At 46.7% G+C, this 19742-nt stretch overlaps 1 protein-coding gene across 1 annotated transcript in view; it reads left to right on the top strand.

The window, feature by feature from the left end:
• VSTM4 (V-set and transmembrane domain containing 4) overlaps positions 1–11682 on the top strand; it is a 31517-nt gene extending 19835 nt beyond the window's left edge. Inside the window, exons 7-8 of the mRNA XM_056850161.1 lie at positions 8369–8430; positions 11557–11682. Of these exons, the coding sequence (XP_056706139.1) occupies positions 8369–8430; positions 11557–11682 (188 nt within the window). The remainder of the gene's footprint in view (positions 1–8368; positions 8431–11556) is intronic.
• The last annotated feature ends 8060 nt before the right edge of the window (positions 11683–19742 follow it).

The following is a 19742-nucleotide window of genomic DNA, read 5'->3' as shown; positions in this document are numbered from 1 at the left end:
AGAAGACTGAGAGGGGAATTGAGAACCATCTCCAAGTACTTGAAGGGCTGTCATAGAGAGGATGGTGCGGGAGTTCTTTTCTTTTGCCCCAGAAGTAGGGCTGTTGAATTTAAAAAAATTCGGTATAGTTCTGATTCGGCTGAATTCAGCCCGTTTAGATTCGGGATATGCCGAAGTCCGAACTCCCCCACTTCGGGTCTGTGCAATTCGGCGGGAATTCAAAGTTTGGGGAAAAAATTCGGCCGAATAAAGCCATTAAAAACACAACCGCACCTTTCCGCGGCTCAGGGTGGGGGTATTTTTGGGGGTAGAGGTCCCAAACTTTCAGTGGAGCTTCAAAGGACCCTTCTTGCCAGACTCCCCAAGTTTTGTAAAGATTGGGTCAGGGGGGGCTGAGATATGGGACCCGAAAGGGGTCCCCCCACCCTTAATGTGCATCTCTGAGCAGAGCTTGCCGCCCACGCACAAAGCTCCCAGCCCCGACAAACAGCTGATGAGAGCAAGGGCAGGGCAGGTGCAAAGAAGTTTGCAAAGCAACACAACTGCAAAGCAACACTGCAAAGCAACACAACTGCAAAGCAACACCTTTGCAAACATGCAAAGGGCGGGGCAAGTGCTAAGAAGTTTGCAAAGCAACACAACTGCAAAGCAACACTGCAAAGCAACACAATTGCAAAGCAACACCTTTGCAAACATGCAAAGCAACACCTGACACCTGGGAGTTTGCAAACCATGGAAAGGGACAGAGGCAGCTAGCTATGCATAATGAGCAGGAGGGGTGGAATTTCCCCTTTTGCATGGGACTCGGGACCAGGCAAATGCATTCTTTAAGTCACCGTTTGAAAACCAGTGTTAGCAAGCATCAAAATAGACCTAACCGTCGTATGAATGAGGGAAAACCTGAGGACATACAACTGAAGCCCCCCCTCAAACCAGGGAGAGAGAGACTCGAGGGGGCACACACCCCCAGGCAGAACGGGCGAAAGCCCCCTTTGGCTTCCCCCCCACCCACAGAAACTGCTCCCTCCCCCCACACACACAGACTCTGCTTCCCCCCCACACACACACACACAGGAGAAAAAGTATAGATTAAAGAACCCAAAGGGGTCTTACTGTGGCTGTCTTCTGTTCCATCAAGAGGGGCTGGGAGGAGAAATGGGTAATCCAAGACGATTCCATTTAAGCACGGGACGTTTTGCTCTGGAGATGCATACAGGATCGGGTGATCCATTCATCCCAATAGGGAAAAGGGGAAAGCCCATATCTCGGGGTCCCCTGATCCAATGTTTATAAAACTTGGGGGGTCTCTTAAGAAGGCTTGTCTGAAGCTCTGCTGAAAGTATGGGGTCTGTACCCCCAAAAATGCATCCCCTGCAGCCACGGAAAGAGAAAAGGGGGGGAGCCGATATTTCTGCCCCCACTGAACCCATCTTTACAAAACTTGGGGGGTCTCTTAAGAAGACTCGTCTGAAGATATCCTGAAGGTTTGGGGGCTGCACCCCCAAAAAAGCGCCCCCTGCAGCCACGGAAATGGAAAAGGGGGGAGGGAAAAGGGGTGGAGCCCATATCTCGGGACCCTCTGACCCAAAGTCTACAAAACTTGGGGGGTCTCTTAACAAGGCTCGTCTAAAGCTCCGCTGAAAGTTTGGGGTCTGTACCCCCAAAAATGCGCCCCCTGCAGGCACAGAAAGAGAAAAGGGGGGAGCCCATATCTCGGGACCCCCTGACCCAATGTTTACAAAACTTCAGGGGTCTCTTAAGAAGGCTTGTCTGAAGCTCCACTGAAAGTTTGGGGTCTGTACCCCCAAAAATGCGCCCCCTGCAGCCACGGAAAGGAGCGAATGTGCACAAGCACCCCACCCACACACACACACTAGGATTTCTCTCACTCTCTCTCTCTCCCTGGCCCGGCCACGCAGCAGCTGATTCCTCCAGTACTCAATCCTGACTGATTGGCCAGAAGAAGACCCAGCTTGGCCACCGATTGGCCGGGGGAGGAGAATGCTGCTTACTGACGGTTATGATGCTTACTGACGGCCCCGAATTGGCCGGATTTATTCGTGAACTCCCGAACTCGCTGAATTCGGCTCCCCCGGTTTCCTGCCATTTTTGAGTTCGGTTCATCCCTAACTAAAAACCGCCGAATCGGGAAATTCGGCTGTTTTCGGGTTCGGGCCGAACCGAATTGACAGCCCTACCCAGAAGGTCGGACCAGGACCAACTGGTTGAAATTAAATCAAAAGAGGTTCTGGCTAAACACTAGAAAGAACTTTCTAACAGTTAGAGCGGTTCCTCAGTAGAACAGGCTTCCTCGGGAGGTGGTGAGCTCTCCTTCCCTGGAGGTTTTTAAGCAGAGGCTAGACGGCCATTTGTCAGCAATGCTGATTCTATGTCTTTAGGCAGATCATGAGAGGGAGAGCAGGAAGGGTTGCATCAACGTTTGGCTCTCATGGTCCTTTCTTACATGCCCAGGGAAATGCCCATTGCCACTTTGGTGTCAGGAAGCAATTTTCTGGAAGGAAGTGAGCATCCTTGGACCATGTCTAGTTTTGTTTTTTATTCGTGTTTTTTGTGGGGTTGTGGTGGTGGTGGTCTTTTTATTTATTTATAAAAATATTAGGATACAGAAAAAAGAGGGGGTAAGAGGAAAGGGATTAGATGTCACAAGATTTGCATTTCCGGGCCGGTCTAGAGATAAAAACAGTAATGAAAATAAAGAGAGAGCAAAAGAAACAAAAGTTGAAAAATTATATGTTTAACTGAAACAGATCTTGAGCTAAAATCTAAGTTATACTCATTAATAGTCTTTCATTTTCTTGATAACATACAGTTACGGCTTCATTTTGGGTAAACATTCCTTACTCTGGTACACTGAAAATAATCTTACTACAAATTTCATCTATTATTCTAAAAAGTATTTTTTTTACTGTAGACGTCGTGATCGTAAACTAAGGAAGCCTTACATTTAGTACTACATTAAATATGGTTACTTCCCCGTTTCATCTACAGTTATAGAAAACTAATTTTCACTTGTTTGTATGATAGCTGTACAAGGGCTGCCGCCATTTCTGTTCAAATTCTTCTACTGGCTTTTGGTCCACCAATTACGTTAACCTTGGCCATCAAAGCGAAATCCAACAGTTTGTCGATCCATTCTGCAGTTTAAATGTTAGACTTCCAGTGTTTAGCATTCACAATCCTGGCAGCTGAAGCAGCATACTGGTAAAGCTCTTTGTATTTGGAATGGGGTGATGGTCTTAGTTTATGAACTTACATTTTCCTATGTGCCTGGGTATGAAGAAATCCTCTCTCATTTGTGGGTGGCCCTGTTTCAAAGTTTCCTGATGCGCGTGGGAGCATCAGGTGATTTATTACTACGTATGTATCCTGGTGTTCCTCAAAGAAGCCTGCTTGGCATCAGTGTGGTGGTTTTCCCAGAAATATCTTCATAAAAACCCTGGGAGTGGGGGAATCGGTTTGGTCAATGAACCCAGTTGACTTTCACTAAACTCTGAGACTTGGGCTCAACCGGTTCAAATCCGCCGTTTTGTTGCTTAATGAGGTCTCTAAACATCTATTAGTCACGAAAACAGAACAAAACTATATCATCCTGGCTATGGTCTTTTATGCATGGCTGTTTCACTCGCCGTCACCCCTCCTACAACTTCGAGTCTTTCCGTTGATTACTCATGCTGTTTCCGCCCGTCAGAGGTCACCTCACTCTCCCACTGCCTTCCCCCGCGTTTTCAAATTTGAGATAAAACAGGTCTCGCCGATGGAAGAATTTCAAAAGAACAGAAAGCTGTACTATGAATTTGTAGCAAAATAATGTATGTGTAGAGAATATGCAGATTAATAAGTTACTATAAACTTAAAACATTCATAAGCGGCTTTTCAGTTATAAACCATATATGTTGGGTATCGTTCTAGTAGATGTGTATAGATGTATGTTATTAGCTTAATAATGATAAATCAGCAGTGTTATTTGCTGTTTAGATATATATATATATACTGGTTAAAAGGTTTAGCAAATAGTATTAGCATATTAACATAATATAGTACAAGTTGCGTAAGTCAGTTAGATTTTACAAAGCTAGTAAAATGTGGGCTGGACACTGCTATTGTTAGGTGGATTGGTAACTGGTTGACCAACCGAACCCAAAGGGTGCTCATTAATGGCACAACTTCATCCTGGAGAGGAGTGACCAGTGGGGTGCCACAGGGGTCTGTCCTGGGACCGGTACTATTTAATATTTTTATAAAGGACTTGGATGATGGAATAGAGAGCATGCTAATGAAATTTGCAGATGACACCAAGTTAGGAGGGGTAGTTAATACCCCGAAGGGTAGGGTCAGAGTTCAGAATGACCTCGATAGACTAGAGAGCTGGGCCATAAGCAATAAAATGGATTTCAATAGGGAGAAGTGTAAAGTACTTCACCTAGGCAGAAACAACGTAAGGCACAGGTAAAGGATGGGAGACAGTTGGCTTGACAACAGTACATGTGAAAGAGATCTGGGAGTCTTAGTGGACCACAAACTGAACATGAGTCAACAGTGTGAAATGGCGGCTAAGAAGGCCAATGCAATTCTGGGCTGCATCAATAGGAGTATTGTGTCTAGATCAAGGGAAGTAATACTACCACGGTATTCTGCATTGGTCAGACCTCACTTGGAATACTGTGTCCAGTTTTGGCCTCCACAATTTAAGAAGGATGTTGACAAGTTGGAGCGTGTCCAGAGGAAGGCGACCAGAATGATCAGAGGTCTGGAATCCATGCCTTATGAGGAGAGACTTAAGGAGTTGGGTTTGTTTAGTTTGGAGAAGAGAAGGTTGAGGGGAGACATGATAGCCATGTTTAAATATTTGAAGGGACAAGCTGGAACGTGTCCAGAGAAGGGCAACAAAGATGGTGAGGGGTCTGGAGACCAAGTCCTATGAGGAAAGTTTGAAGGAGCTGGGTATGTTTAGCCTGAAGAGGAGAAGACTGAGAGGGGATATGATAACCATGTTCAAGTACTTGAAGGCTGTCATATAGAGGAGGGTGCCGAGTTGTTTTCTGTTGCTCAAGAAGGTCGGACCAGAACCAACGGGTTGAAATTAAATCAAAAGAGTTTCCGTCTAGACATTAGGAAGAATTTTCTAACAGAGCGGTTGCTCAGTGGAACAGGCTTCCTCGGGAGGTGGTAAGCTCTCCTTCCCTGGAGGTTTTTAAGAAGAGGTTAGATGGCCATCTGTCAGCAATGCTGATTCTGTGACCTTAGGCAGATGATGAGAGGGAGGGCATCTTGGCCATCTTCTGGTCACTAGGGGTGTGGAGGGGGGAGGTAGTTGTGAATTTCCTGCATTGTGTGGGAGGTTGGACGTGATGGCCCTGGTGGTCCCTTCCAACTCTATGATTCTATGATTCTATATCAGTTGATGAGATGGCTCCGGTATTCTCCTTTTACTAACCGGCTGTAAAATGAGAGGCTGGGAGACTGTGATTTGACCTTTCGCTGTTGTCGAAGAGAAGGCTAACCAGAAGTGGAAGCACGGAGCTGTTTTCTGGTGCCAGAACCGGCTGTCCTTTCTGCCCTAAATCTGGGCTGGGTAATGCAGTTTGTATTCACTGCCCTGGTAATGAGACAGGAATCCCAGATCTCTGTTCAATCCCAGAGAATGCATCCCTTCATTATTAGTTGTAATTCAGCAGCCACTATTATTATTATCAGCATGGTTTTTGGTTTGCATTTTGACTCCCTTCTGAGCCATCAAACATGCATAAATCAAGCAGTTGCATGTATTGTAGAGTTGCCAGACACCCCCCCCCCCTCTGGGGCAGGAAATTCTCCGCTTTGGGGACCGTCCCCTGGCGCCGTTTAGCCGGGCGGTGGGGAGGCTCACTAGCAGCAAACTGAGGCCTAGGCCTCTGTCGCCAGTGACATGTCGACGTCACTTCTGGCACTTGCCAGAAGTAACATCATCATGTTGCCAGGGATGCTCTGGCATTTGGGCAAAAAAATTGGGTGAAAATGGCTTCTACTGTAGAGATTTTGCCCAAATAGAAGAAGAAGAGTTGATTTTTATATGCCGACTTTCTCTGCCACTTAAGGGAGAATCAAACCAGCTTACAGTCACCTTCCCTTCCCCTCCCCACAACAGACACCCTGTGAGGTAGGTGGGGCTGAGAGAGCTCTAAGAGAACTGTGACTAGCCCAAGGGCACCCAGCAGGCTTCATGTGGAGGAGTGGGGAAACCAACCTGGTTCTCTAGATTAGAGTCCGCCGCTCATGTGGAGGAGCGGGGAATCAAACCCGGTTCTCCAGATTAGAGTCCACCGCTCCAAACCACTGCTCTTAACCACTACACTACGCTGGCTCTCTACTAGAGTGTCCCCATGTTGCCAGGTCTCAGTTTGCTGCTGGTAAGTCCCACCTACCCCGCACCAGTCTCCAGGGGGGTACAAGGCAACCCTAATGTATGGCCTTCCCACACTGCCAATTGCAGTGCCCACGGACTGCATCGCCGCCCAGTTCTGGAGGCTGCCAGAAGTCTGGATGTGAGTGTGTTTTCCCTGCCTGGGGGTTGGAATTTGGGAAGCCACTAAATGTGTCAGAGTAGGAAGAAAGTAACATTTGGAGGTTTTTAAGCAGAGGCTAGTTGGCCATCTGACATCAGTGCTGATTCTGTGAATTTAGGAAGAACGTAAAAGGGAGGGCAGGAAGGGTTGTGCCCGTGCTTGGCTCTTGCGGTCCTTTCTTACACGCCCAGGGTTGTGCTGATCGCCACTTTGGAGTCAGGGAGGGATTTTCCTCCAGGCCAGATTGACCAGGGATCCTGGAGGTTTTTTTTTTTTTTTTTGGCCATCTTCTGGGCATGGAGTAGGGGTCACTGGGGGTGTGCGGAGGGGGCAGTTGTGAATTTCCTGCATTGTGCCGGGGGTTGGACTAGATGACCCTAGAGTTTGGGTCATCTAGTCCAGTAGCACCTCAAAGACTAACAAAATTTCGGGACTAGATGACCCTGGAGTTGGTCCCTTCCAGCTCTATGATTCTATGATTTACTGTGATCCTGAAGCAGGAAGAGTATCAGCCAGCTGCTTCCAGCGGGTCTGGAGAGACAGCATTTTCTAAATAAATGAATAAATGTGTCCACTCTTCCCATGCCAAGCAGCTGATGGGCATGGTTACTTTTGGAAGACGTCGCTCCAGCAGCTGACGGAGAGACAGGAAACACGCTCTTACAACACCTGTTTGCACGATGTGTTCCTTAGCCAGCTAGGGATACGTGCCAGGAGGCCCCGTTTTGGCCCCTAGATGGGTCAGAACACTGGAATGTCTGCTTTTTCCTGTGTTTTCAGACACCCCCAGTTTTGTGTAAGACCTTTTAAGCGCTCTCCATGTGCCAGCATGACACATCCTTTGCACAAAATGCTGTGGCTGGAAAATCATGCTTTTTATAGCAGATGACATATTTTTATTAGCCAAGGCAGTGCATTCCTGAGCACGGGCCGTGTTTTGAACTGGAGCACGGTTAGCCTTCTGAGTCCATCTGTTTTGTTGGCTTGACATAAGTCTGGCATCGGAAGCCAGAACGTTCAGAAGCCAGTGGGGGACGTTTTAACCTCCCAGGACATTCAGTTGCTGATTTAAGAGCAGCAGTTCTCTGACAAAGGGATTTCAAAGGGAGATTAGAAAGAGAGACTGCTGAATTAGGACTAATAATGAAACTCAAGACAATGCATTTTCCTGGACTGAATAGAGATCTGAGATTCCTGTCTCATTACCCGTACTGATTTCTCCACGCCTACTACCCCCAAGCTAGCCTGATCTTGTCAGATCTCAGAAGCTAAGCACGGTCAACCCTTGTTAGTATTTGGATGGGAGACCACCAAGGAATAACAGAGTTGCTGTGCAGAGGAAGGCACTGACAAACCACCTCTATTAGTCCCTTGCCATGAAAACCCCAAAAAGGGGTCACCATAAGTTGGCTGTGACTTGAAGTCACTTTACACACACACACACACACACACACACACACACACACACACACACACACACACACAAACACAAACACTACCCCTCTGCATATCACACCTAATTCAATCACGCCTGCTATTATTTACATTGCCATTGGGTGTCTGAATTCACTCTTCTCTACTTAAGGCTAGATAGACCCACATTATAGCTGTATCTAAAGAAGTGAGCTGTGGCTCACGGAAGCTCATACCCTGCCAGAAATTTTTTTAGTCTAAGGTGTTACTGGACTCTTTGCTCTTTTTTACAAACTTTTGTTGCGCACCAAAGCCTAGAAGTATCCCAGGACCTAGAAGCAGGAAGTAATTTTGCTTTGTCCTCTGCTTTCTTTCTTTTTCTTTTTTAACAGCACCAATATCCAACACTTTCCCGAAGCCTAAACTTCTGAAACCGCAAAGGAAAGTCCTGCTGGTGAGTAAGACAACAGAGCTTGTCTTTCCCTCTTAATTCATTGTCTTCCCTCTGTTTGATGTGTGACCTCAAGCAGGGTGTCAGGGTGAGTCTGATGAACACATGAAGCTGCCTTATACTGAACCAGACCCTTGGTCCGTCAAAGTCAGTATTGTCTACTCAGACCAGCAGCAGCTCTCCAGGGTCTCAGGCGGAGGTCTTTCACATCACCTACTTGCCTGGTCCCTTTAACTGGAGATGCTGGGGATTGAGCCTGGGACCTTCTGCATGCCAAGCAGATGCTCTACCACTGAGCCCCAGCCCACTCTTGTTCTATTGCCACACCCACCTTATGGGCTGGGCTGCTGGAGAAAGCACGGTCAAATTCCTCTCTGCAGATGTTTAGGAAGAAACATAAAACTGTTTTTTGTTTTGTTTTCAAGGACTCCCAATTATGTTAGAAGTTTTTCATTCTCAATTTTACTGGGTGGGTTATTCCTTTGGGATACAGCATTTTTATTGGAGTGGCTGGGTGGATTATCCCAGTTGGGTCCAGAAGCAAGAATTCTGGAGGACAGCTGTGGAATATTCTAAGCCTTGGGAAGACCAGAATAAACGAAACTTGCCTTGTAAACTTTTCTTCTGTGTAGGAGGAGCTGAAATCATCATTTTGTTTCTTCCCCGTGGTTGAGATGTTCCAGTACTTACAGGAACACACATGAAGCTGCCTTATACTGAACCAGAGCCTCGGTCCATCAAAGTCAGTATTGTCTACTCAGACTGGCAGCTGCACTCCAGGGTCTCAGGGCAGAGGTCTTTCACATCACCTACTTGCCCAGTCCCTTTAACTGGAGATGCCGGGGATTGAACCTGGGACCTTCTGCATGCCAAGCAGATGCTCTACCACTGAATCACGGCCCCTCCCCACGTTATACTGCTGTTGTATAACGTGATATTTGCTAGAGTTTAAAGAGATGGCAACATCTTTGGCTGCCCATAGCATTTCCCCAAGACTTCCCGTTCTCAACAGCCGCTTTCTGTAGCAGAGAGAAGACATTTTTGTCACCAGCTTCTAAGTGCAACGCAACAGCACATTAAAATTTGCCCACTACTTCCTTCCCCGAGGTGCTTTTTTTGTTTCCGTTGAAGCTGTTCCATGTCTGGGAAGAAAAAAAACTTTTCTGGAAAAAGGCTGCCCCTCTCTACAGAGCAAGTTTCTCTTAAGTTAGAAGCTCTGTTTTCGACTGCACATACTCACCCAATATAATTAAACACTCACGCACACAGCTTTTCCCACCCCTCTTCTGAATTCTGCCTGGAAAGAAGGGCTGGGAAGAGTCATATCGTCTATGCTCATTTATTACACATCCTTTGTCAGGAACTCCATGCGCTCCACAATTTTGAGCCTCCCGTGTGTTCCTTCATATTTTCAATCAAATTATTACATACTGGAAATATGCATAAGGGAAATTATTCTACACATTTTATGGTTCACGGTTGCTTGCAGCAGTAATTGAAGTACCTTTTCCACTTATGAAAGTACTAATTTTATTTGCTTTTATTGCTTTTCTAGATGCAATTATTTATTTAGTGTGTTTTGGCTTTATTAAATTATGTTTACTATAGGAACATCATAAAAATGTATGAAAGTAACACATCAGCCAGCGCTGCCCAGTGACCTGTATTGGAGGAATCGAGTGTTATTTTTCACATCCAAACTTAATAGAATAAAGTAAGAATAAAGAGATAATCTACCCTAGAAAACAATGCAATTTCTAGATAATATAATAATACACCTGGACAATATGATTTCATAAATCTTAGCTCTAAAATTTACATGAGCTGGGTGTTACAGAGCCATTGTAGGATTCAAGGTGTTTTTGAGTGAAATTGGAATGAGAAATGTAATTAAAGCAGGGAACAGAAGAACTTCAGGAAAGCCCTGCTGGATCAGACCCAGGCCCATCAAGTCCAGCTGTCTGTTCACAGAGGGGCCAACCAGGTGCCTCTAGGAAGCCCACAAGCAAGACGACTGCAGCAACATTGTCCTGCCTGCGTTCCACAGCATCTAATATGATAGTCATGCTCCTCTGATACATCATGACTAGTACTAGGTATGCATCATGACTAGAATTAATTTTGACTAGTAGCCATGGATAGCCCCGTCCTCCATAAGAACATAAAAAACGCCCTGCTGGATCAGACCCAGGCCCATCAAGTCCCACCATCTGTTCACACAGTGGCCAACCAGGTGCCTCCAGGAAGCCCACAAGCGAGACGACCACACCAGCATTGTCCGGCCTGTGTTCCACAGCACCTAATATAATAGGCATACTCCTCTGGTCCTGGAGAGAATAGGGATGCATCATGACTACTATCCGTTTTGACTAGTAGCCATGGATAGCCCTCTCCTCCATGAACATGTCCACTCCCCCTTTCAAGCATTCCAAGTGGGCAGCCATCACCACGTCCTGGGACAGGGAGTTCTACAGTTTAACTATGCAGGGAGAGCAGGGGATGAGCCAGTTTTGTGTGGTGTGAACAGACTATTTGGGTAAACTGCATGCGCTAAATGCACCCAGGTTGGTTTCCCCACTCCTACACTTGAAGCCAGCTGGGTGACTTTGGCCTAGTCACACTCTCTCAGCCCCACCTACCTCACAGGGTGTTTGTTGTGGGGAGGGGAAGGGAAGGTGATGGTAAGCTGGTTTGATTCTTCCTTAAGTGGCAGAGAAAGTCAGCATATAAAAACCAACTCCTCCTCCTCCTCCTCTTCTCTCTTCTCTCTTCTCTGTTTCTCTTTTTCTCTGATCTTGGGGGGGATGTCTGACTGCAATACTTCTTAGCAGTAACTACTTTCCAATGCACCTTCTGTTGTTTTAGTATGATTATTTATGATTGATTTCATTGTTTTAATGAATATGTATTATTATTGTGTCTGTAAGTTGGTTTTAATGTTGTTACCCACCCTGAGCTTGGCTTCTGCTAGGGAGGATGGGATAGAAATTTATGAAAATGAATAAATAATTACATGAAATATAAGGGAGCTTCATGTCTTTCATGTGTTCATTTTTTTGTCTGCAAAAAGGCAGCCTGCCAAATTCCAAATTCCTACGTATGGACACTTCTCTGACTTTTGTTTTGCAGCCCAAAATTGCGGAGGAGAATTTAACCTATGCTGAACTGGAGCTCCTCAAGCCCTACCAGAAGGAGAAAGGCATCCCGACAGTGACTGTCTATGCTCAGATCCTCTTTGAGGAAAACAAGATGTAACGCCTATCCAGGACAGGTCCTGTGTGTCGGCTCGTATTTAATTCTTCCTGCGTAGTGTATTTATAAAACGCCATAGAAATGTCCTTTTCCCCCTTTGCCTGGTCTGTTTTTATATGATTTGTGAAAACTGTATTTTAAGGGGATTTGTGTTGCTCAGCAAGATACAGGGCCTGACACTTTGAACTGGGGCTTGTTCAACCCTGTGACGTTTTACCTGTTTTTTTTTTCTCGTAATGCTAAATGTGATGATGATGATTATTTTCTTTTGCTGTTGTTGTGATCCGCTACAAAGTGGTCCAAGTTTGGGTGCATCCCAGTTTTTTAGCTGAGCCAAGAAAGCTGCAACAGATGTCCAGTTTTGCTGATTCTGCATTTTAAACACAGGAGGGGCTTCCTTCTGTGCCCCCTCCCCGGTCTCTGCCTTGGGGCTAGGGTTGTGCAAAACAAAAAAAATAATTGGTAAATTTCAGGTTTGGGTTTACTGGGACCCATTTTTCCCCCTGGTAAACCCAGAATGAGCTGAATACCCATACTGGTAAATATGGGTATTTGGCTTATTTCCAGGTTTACCAAAAAAAAGTGGGCCCATTATAGTCTATGGGGATTTTTTCCGAAGCTCCTATGGGGGCATTTTTGGAGGTAGAGTCCCCAAATTTGCAGCATAGCTGCAAGGGACTCTCCTTAGACTGTCAACCAATATTTATTTGGCTTTTTCAGGAATTGCCTATTTGGCTTTGGGGAGATCCCCAGGTTTTGATGTTCGGTAAAACTGAAACCCAATTATTGCTGAAATGGCTAATTTTTTTTTCAGTTCGGGATTATCGATAAGCACAAGTCTACTTTGGGCATTCCGACCCCTGACACCAAAATGGTATAACTGACATGGGGGAAGGCAGCAAGCGTCAGTGGGGGAAAGTATATGATAGAAGCGAGCGGAAAGTGAGGAGGCCGGTCAAAAACTACTGTGTGAAAGAGAAGAGAACAGGGAAAGAAGGAAGGGGAGTTGGGAACGGCACGCCCCTGCTATGCAGAGGCAGGCAATGGCAAACCACCAACGAACCTCTTTTGCCTTGAAAACCCTACAGGGTCGCCATAAGTCAGTTGCAACTTTCAACGCTCACGTATGGCGTTCATGACGTACTTTCTGTGGGAACTGTCCCAAAAGCTCATTGGCTGCAGCATTTTACCATGGCAGGTAATAAGCTCTCTGTAACACTAAACCAGGGGAAAGTTTAGCAACTAAATTAAGACACGTTAAATGCGTCTCATGTAAAGAAAGTTATTGCAAATTAAACATGCAAAATATGCAAGCATTAGACCAAAAAAATAATAATCCAACTATTTTTTTTATAAATAAAGTGCAGGATACAGACCTAACCAAGAAACGTCAGAGCTTTAGTGTGAATTTCCCAAGTTGCCGAAATATACTTAACAGCAGCTTCTGTGAGACTTTGTTTGTTAGCCACAAGAATACTTAGAAGGTGGTAGAAGATCTGCAGAACAAAGGAGGAAGGTAGCCAGGACAGGATAAAGGGTATAAAGAGAACAATGAAGGCAATGGGCCTCAGCTTCCGTTTTCTAGATTTGTCTACAGCAGGAGTGTCAAACATACAGCCCACAGGCCGGATCCACACTCTTGAGAGCTCTTATCTGGCCCATGAGCCAGCCAAGGCAGCCACCGCCCCCCACCCCCAGTCTCGATCTGGGCTGGCGAGGCATGGCTTGGCCCAACCAAGTGACATTTATGTTATATCCAGCCCTTGTAACAAATGAGTTCGACACCCCTGGTCTATGGCATTGGTCACCAGCAAACTTGGGGTCTCCTTACACAAGACATGAAATCCCCAGTCCGACTTGCATTTCACATTTCAAGTAATGAAAGCCAGCATGGTGTAGTGGTTAAGAGCGGTGGTTAGGATTGGCGGACTCTAATCTGGAGAACCGGGTTTGATTCTCCACTCCTCCACACGAGCGGCAGAGGCTAAGCTGGTAAACTGGATTTGTTTCCCCACTCCTCCACATGAAGCCCGCTGGGAGACCTTGGGCTAATCACAGTTCTCTTAGAACTCTCTCAGCCCCACCTACCTCACAGGGTGTCTGTTGTGGGGAGGGGAAAGGAAGGTGATTGTAAGCCAGTTTGATTCTTTCTTGAGTGGTAGAGAAAGTCGGCATATAAAAAACAACTACTACTACTACTCCCTCTCCTCCCCTCTCCCTCTCCTCCTCCTCCTTCTCCTCCCTCTCCTCCTCCTCCTCCTCCTCTTCTTCTTCTGACCTTCATTGTTAGCCTCTCTTTAGTCTGCTTCATTCCTAAATTATTTGTTCCAAAGCCATTTAGATTTTGTCGAAGGCTTTCACGGTCAGAGTTCATTGGTTCTTGTAAGTTATCCGGGCTGTGTGACCGTGGTCTTGGTATTTTCTTTCCTGACGTTTCGCCAGCAGCTGTGGCAGGCATCTTCAGAGGAGTAACACTGAAGGACAGTGTCTCTCAGTGTCAAGTGTGTAGGAAGAGTAATATGTAGTCAGAAAGGGGTTGGGTTTGAGCTGAATCATTGTCCTGCAAAAAGTATCAAAGGTAATGTGCTAATCATTGTCCTGTAAGAATCTAGATGATGTGCTAATGAGGGTGTGGTATGTTAATATGGAACCATTGTATCCTGAAGTGATCTGTTAACATGTGAAATCCAAAGCTAATCCGCATGGCTATTGTGGACTGCAGTCTTTGTTAGTGTGGAGGTTTTCAGGACAGGAAGCCAAGCCTTATTCATTCTTAAACTCTCTTCTTTTCTGTTAAAGTTGTGCTGATGTTTATGAATTTCAATGGCTTCTCTGTGCAATCTGACAAAATAGTTGGTAGAATTGTCCAGTCTTTCAGTGTCTTGGAATAAGACCCTGTGTCCTGTTTGTGTCAGTCCATGTTCAGCCACCGCTGATTTCTCAGGTTGGCCAAGTCTGCAGTATCTTTCATGTTCTTTTATCCTTGTTTGTATGTTTCGTTGTGTGGTCCCGATGTAAACTTGTCCACAACTGCCTGCCACAGCTGCTGGTGAAACGTCAGGAAAGAAAATACCAAGACCACGGTCACACAGCCCGGATAACCTACAAGAACCATTTAGATTTATTCCACCCTTCAACTGTGGGATAGCACTTGACCCTTGTGCGAACTGCGGATTCAGGTGGGGAGATCTTTGACTAGACACCTGTTTGCATTCAGAGAAAAATCTTTCTTGCGTTGTGACTCTACTCGGCCTACTACTAAAGAGACCACAATTGCAATGACAACTGGAAATGAAATTTTGGAATATGAAAAAAGATTCTCAGGGACGAAACTGGAAGAGCAAACATGAGCGGACCCTTCTCTGTACCAGGAGCCACTAATGAGGCAAATCATCAGCCGCATCTGATGGTAGGGCTGCTGAGAGTGAGCACAGACCACACAGATCACAGAGTCCTTTAGGCCTTGCTCACAGGCCCCAAATGTTGTTTTAGGGAAGGGGCTGTGTGGTGTAGTGGTTAAGAGCGGCTGACTCTAATCTGGAGAACCAGGTTTGATTCCCCACTCCTCCTTATCAGTGGAGGACTCTAATCTGGAGAACTGGAGTTGTTTCCCAACTCCTCCACGTGAAGCATGCTGGGTGACATTTGGGCTAGTCACAGCCATGTCCGAACTCTCTCAGCCTCACCTACCTCACAGGGTGTCTGTTGTGGGGAGAGGAAGCAAGGTGATTGTAAGCTGGTTTGAAACTCCTTAAAGGTAGAGAAAAGCAGTGTATAAAAACCAACTCTTCTTCTTCTTCAGTGATAATCTGTTTGGCATGTGATGATGTGAAAGACCTCAGCCTGAGACCCCAGAGACCCGCTGCCAGTCTGAGTAGACAATACTGACCTTGATGGACCAAGGGTCTGATTCAGTAGAAGGCAGCTACATGCACATTCATGCTCATGCGCACCATATGAAAATGGATCACATGACTCGCTGGCCTCTGTGGGCATGCACACAGAACGTGGCCCATGCAGTGTGGTCCCCTGAGCCCCCCAACCTCTTGGAAGCCCTGTCTGAGGGTTTTATTGCTGTGACTGGAAAGCTATAAACATAAAGCCTTTTTCAAATTAGCCATTTTATCCCATAAGTTATTTTGCTCTGCAGCTGACACATTCCTTCTGGGGCCCCAATCCCTTTGATCGGCCCGCAAGACGGACACGATCTAGTCGCGGCATCAGGATAGGGCCGAGTTTTGCGGAAGGGGCTGATGCTATGAACCACTTATGAGCTTCTTCGATAAGCTTTTGCAGAAACCCGGCGTGCCGTTCTTAAGCTCCACAAGGATGGTTTTCCAAGCGATGGATCCATTGGTGAAATAAAACCACTAACACATGTTTTCATCTACAGGAAACACTTTTTGTTAAATGTTTTCCTTTTCTATGTGTATCCTCATCTATGTCTCATTTATGTGTAATTCCCTGTATCATTTGGCTGAAATAAACGACTTAATATGTTAGTGTGTGAGAGATTTCTTAGGTATGACAACGAACTCAAAGGGCCATTTTTGTCTGCATTTAGCTCTAGAGCAATATCTTTCATTTCCCTCTCCATCCCCTCCCCCACCAGTTCTTCCTTCTCTCCCCTGGCAGCCCCTATAGCTTCTCCCCTTTTCCTGCATTCCTCTTTTTCCCACCCACCAGTCAACCTATCTTAAGCTGCCACCCTCCGCCATCTTCAGCTTTCCCTCCTTGTCTCTCCCTAGGAAAAGCCTAACCAAGTTGCAACGATTGTGTCATGGCGACTGGCCCTGAGTCTTCCATTGGGACATGACGGGTGGAAAATGACCTTTTCCAGGGCTGTTTTGGCCTCCCGATCCACCCCAGCTCTCCCCCACATGGTTCGTTTATGCCAGGGAGTTTTACCTGAGGTTCGTTGCTGGCTGGACCCACACTTTCCTGTTGGGAGGCTATGCACCAGCAGTCTCCAAGCTCATCAGGAAGTATTTGAATCCCCACCCCTTGAAATGCTGCTTTATAATTTGCTGTCTGCTTGCCTTGAGAGAAACCAAGCTTCTGTTTCAAGCGGACTGAGCTCAGGGGAGAGGGAAGAATCGGGTTATTAGAGGGACGGGAAGTCCCGTGATTTGCAAGGGCTGGCAGCAAGGTCATCTCTAATGGACAGAAAACTTGTGCATAACTCCAAGGAACAACCGAGACATACCAGGGGTGAATGGGAGTGAAAGTTCCCAAACTACGGCTTTGCTTTACAGAAACCAAGGGTTGGAAGGCTCACCAGTATTGTTGTGGTCTCCTAACAACCCCCAAAATTGCCACTGAGAGCTTTCTTAAAGATACAGGCGTTGTTTCTGTTATTTTGGGGGACTTTAAATCCCCAGATGTTGGTGTTTATTTGTTGCTGATTTTTTTGTTGGATTTCTGATTTTTCTGCATACCTGGGACTTCAGGTTTGTAGAGATATCCCCTCTGCCTACGCCTAGCTTGGAATTAGGTATAACAAGTGTGTGTGTGTGTGTGGGGGTGTGTGTGCAAGGATGTAGAGGGCATCTCATTTGCATCGACAACCCCCTCCTCCACTATCCATCTCTCCTTCCTCTGGGAACCCCCAAAGCCTCTCCCCTCTCCTTCCCACCCACCAGCCAACCTGTCTTTGTCTCCCCATCCCCATCTTCCATTTACCCTGCTTCCTTGCCCCCTGGAAGTCTTTTCCTGGGAAAAGTTTGGCTGGTTGTGAAGTCGCTGTCACTGGGTTTGGCCGAGTTGTGCAGTAGCAGCTGCTGAGCCCAGCCATATTGTGCGGGGAGTGAGTCTCCAGTGATTGTTGTTGGGCCCACCACCTACAGAAGTCCTTCCGCAGAGGGGGACATGATGGGAGGGGGTGGGGGCTTTTCCAGGGCTGTCTTGGCCTCCCCATCCACCCCAGCTCCTTGCCCCAGCTTTGCTTTACATCAACCAAGGCTTGAAACACCCACTTACACCTGGCCTCGGCCGCTCTGGATCCACCTGGATCCATGCCATGGTAACATAGAGACTAGACTACTGTAATGAACTCTACATAGGGCTTCCCTCAAAGTCAACTCAGAGACTCCAGTCGGAGCAGAATTCTGCAGCTTGTTTATTGTCAGGAACTTCACAGGCATCCCGGATGGGAGAAGATCTGCGAGAAGCAGCCTTCAGAGACCCCAGGATCCTGCCAACACCCATTGTGGAAAGGAGTCAAAATGGCCCATAAATTGACTAGATGGTAGTAGAAAAGAGCAAAAGGCCAGTATTGGCTTAAAGAGTCCAATAGCACCTTATAGAGTCCAGTAGCACCTTAAAGACTAACGCAATTTCTGGCACGGTATAAGCTTTCATGAGCCATAGCTCACTTCTTCAGATACCTATCTTAAGAAGTGAGCTGTGACTCGCGAAAACTTGTCCTCTGTCAGACATTTTGTTAGTCTTTAAGGTGCTACTGGACTCTTGCTCTTTTCTAGTGCTACAGACAGACTCACATGGCTGCCTATTGTTGACTAGCTATTGTAAGAGTCACTTCTTCGAACTGACCTGTGTTACAACTGGCGTCCAGACCAGAGGCTGTAAAAGGTGTTTTATCAGCAAAAAAGCCTTTGCAAAAGGAGGACAACTAATCACCTGTCCCTGAGATAATAAGAAGCGCACCCTTCCCCCTGTGTGCAAAACGAACGGCACCAGGTAACCTCAGCAGTTGCTGTCGCTTGTCCTGAGCAGCGTTGCATCGGTGAGCCACAGACTGCAGCAGCTTCCGCCCAGTCCAAGTTCCTCCCCTCTTTTCACCTGCACTGTGGGATGCGTCCTTTAAACAATCAGCATCTTGCGCAGACGATAGTGTCTGGTGAGGAACGGATGGTTCCTTGGGAAGATGTCAAAGGCACCCAGTGAATTTCAACTGAAGCCAATATGAAACTCGCCTCCCCCTTCCCATTTTACCACGTGCTCTTTTAAAAAAAAGCAACTGACATCTGGGGTGGCAGCTGTAGACATGAAGCCTGGAAGTGGGGGTGGGGGAAAGCTGTGGGAAGAAAGTTGTACCACGAGAGAAAACAGTAGTAATGGGGTACCCAGACATATCCAAAGCCACTGGGAGCCATCCAAATGAGGGTTGCCAACCTCCAGGTGGAAGCTGGAGATCTCCAGCTATTGCAATTGACCTCCATGATACTCAGGCGTAAGAGACCTAGGCCCTAAATAAAGGTTCAGACCCTCATACTGGATGAAGGTTTCATTAAGCTCAAAAGTGCATAGCAAAAATGGCTAGGGGTGCCATCCTCCAGGTGGGGCCTGGAGATCTCCCAGAATTACAACACATTTCCAGAGACAGAGAGCAGTTCCTCTGGAGAAAATGGCTACTTTGGAGGGTCGACTCTATGGCGTTAGACCCTGCTGACCCATCTGCAAGCCCCAGGTGCCACCCCCAAAATCTCCAGGAATTTCCTAACCTGGAACTGGAAATCCTACCAGTGGCAGAGCACATGTGTGTGTGTGTGTTAAGTGCCATCAGGTCGCCTCCGACTCAGGGCAACCCTATGAAGAGCGCATACTTTGCATATATAACATTTCTGATCCAGACACCAGTACCGTCAGTGATGAGATTTTGGCTTAGAGAGCCAGAGTGGTGTGGTTTGGAGTGGTGGACTCTAATCTGGAGAACCGGGTTCGATTCCCTGCTCCTCCACATGAGCAGCGGACTCTAATCTGGAGAACTGGGTTTGATTCCCTGCTCCTCCACACGAAGCCAGCTGGGTGACCTTGCGCCAGTCACAGTTCTCTCCGAAATCTCTCAGCCCCACCTACCTCACAAGGTGTTTGCTGTGGGGAGAGGAAGGCGATTGTAAGCTTGTTTGAGACTCCTTAAAAAATAGTGAAAGTCGGCATAGAAAAACCAAGTCTTTTTCTTCCTCTTCTTCCTCTTTACGACAATGGCTGTCACGCGCCTGCGTAGGAACAACCTGCTTACCTGCAGGAAGCAGTAGATCTGGGTGAAAGGCTCGATGCGGACCAGGTAGGAGGCCACGATTATGGCCGAGGAGTCATCGTCG

This window comes from Euleptes europaea, chromosome 5 (genome assembly GCF_029931775.1).
Source record: "Euleptes europaea isolate rEulEur1 chromosome 5, rEulEur1.hap1, whole genome shotgun sequence".
NCBI lineage: Eukaryota > Metazoa > Chordata > Lepidosauria > Squamata > Sphaerodactylidae > Euleptes > Euleptes europaea.
Note: the sequence above shows the minus strand (reverse complement) of the source record. Positions and strands in the feature narration are given on the sequence as shown.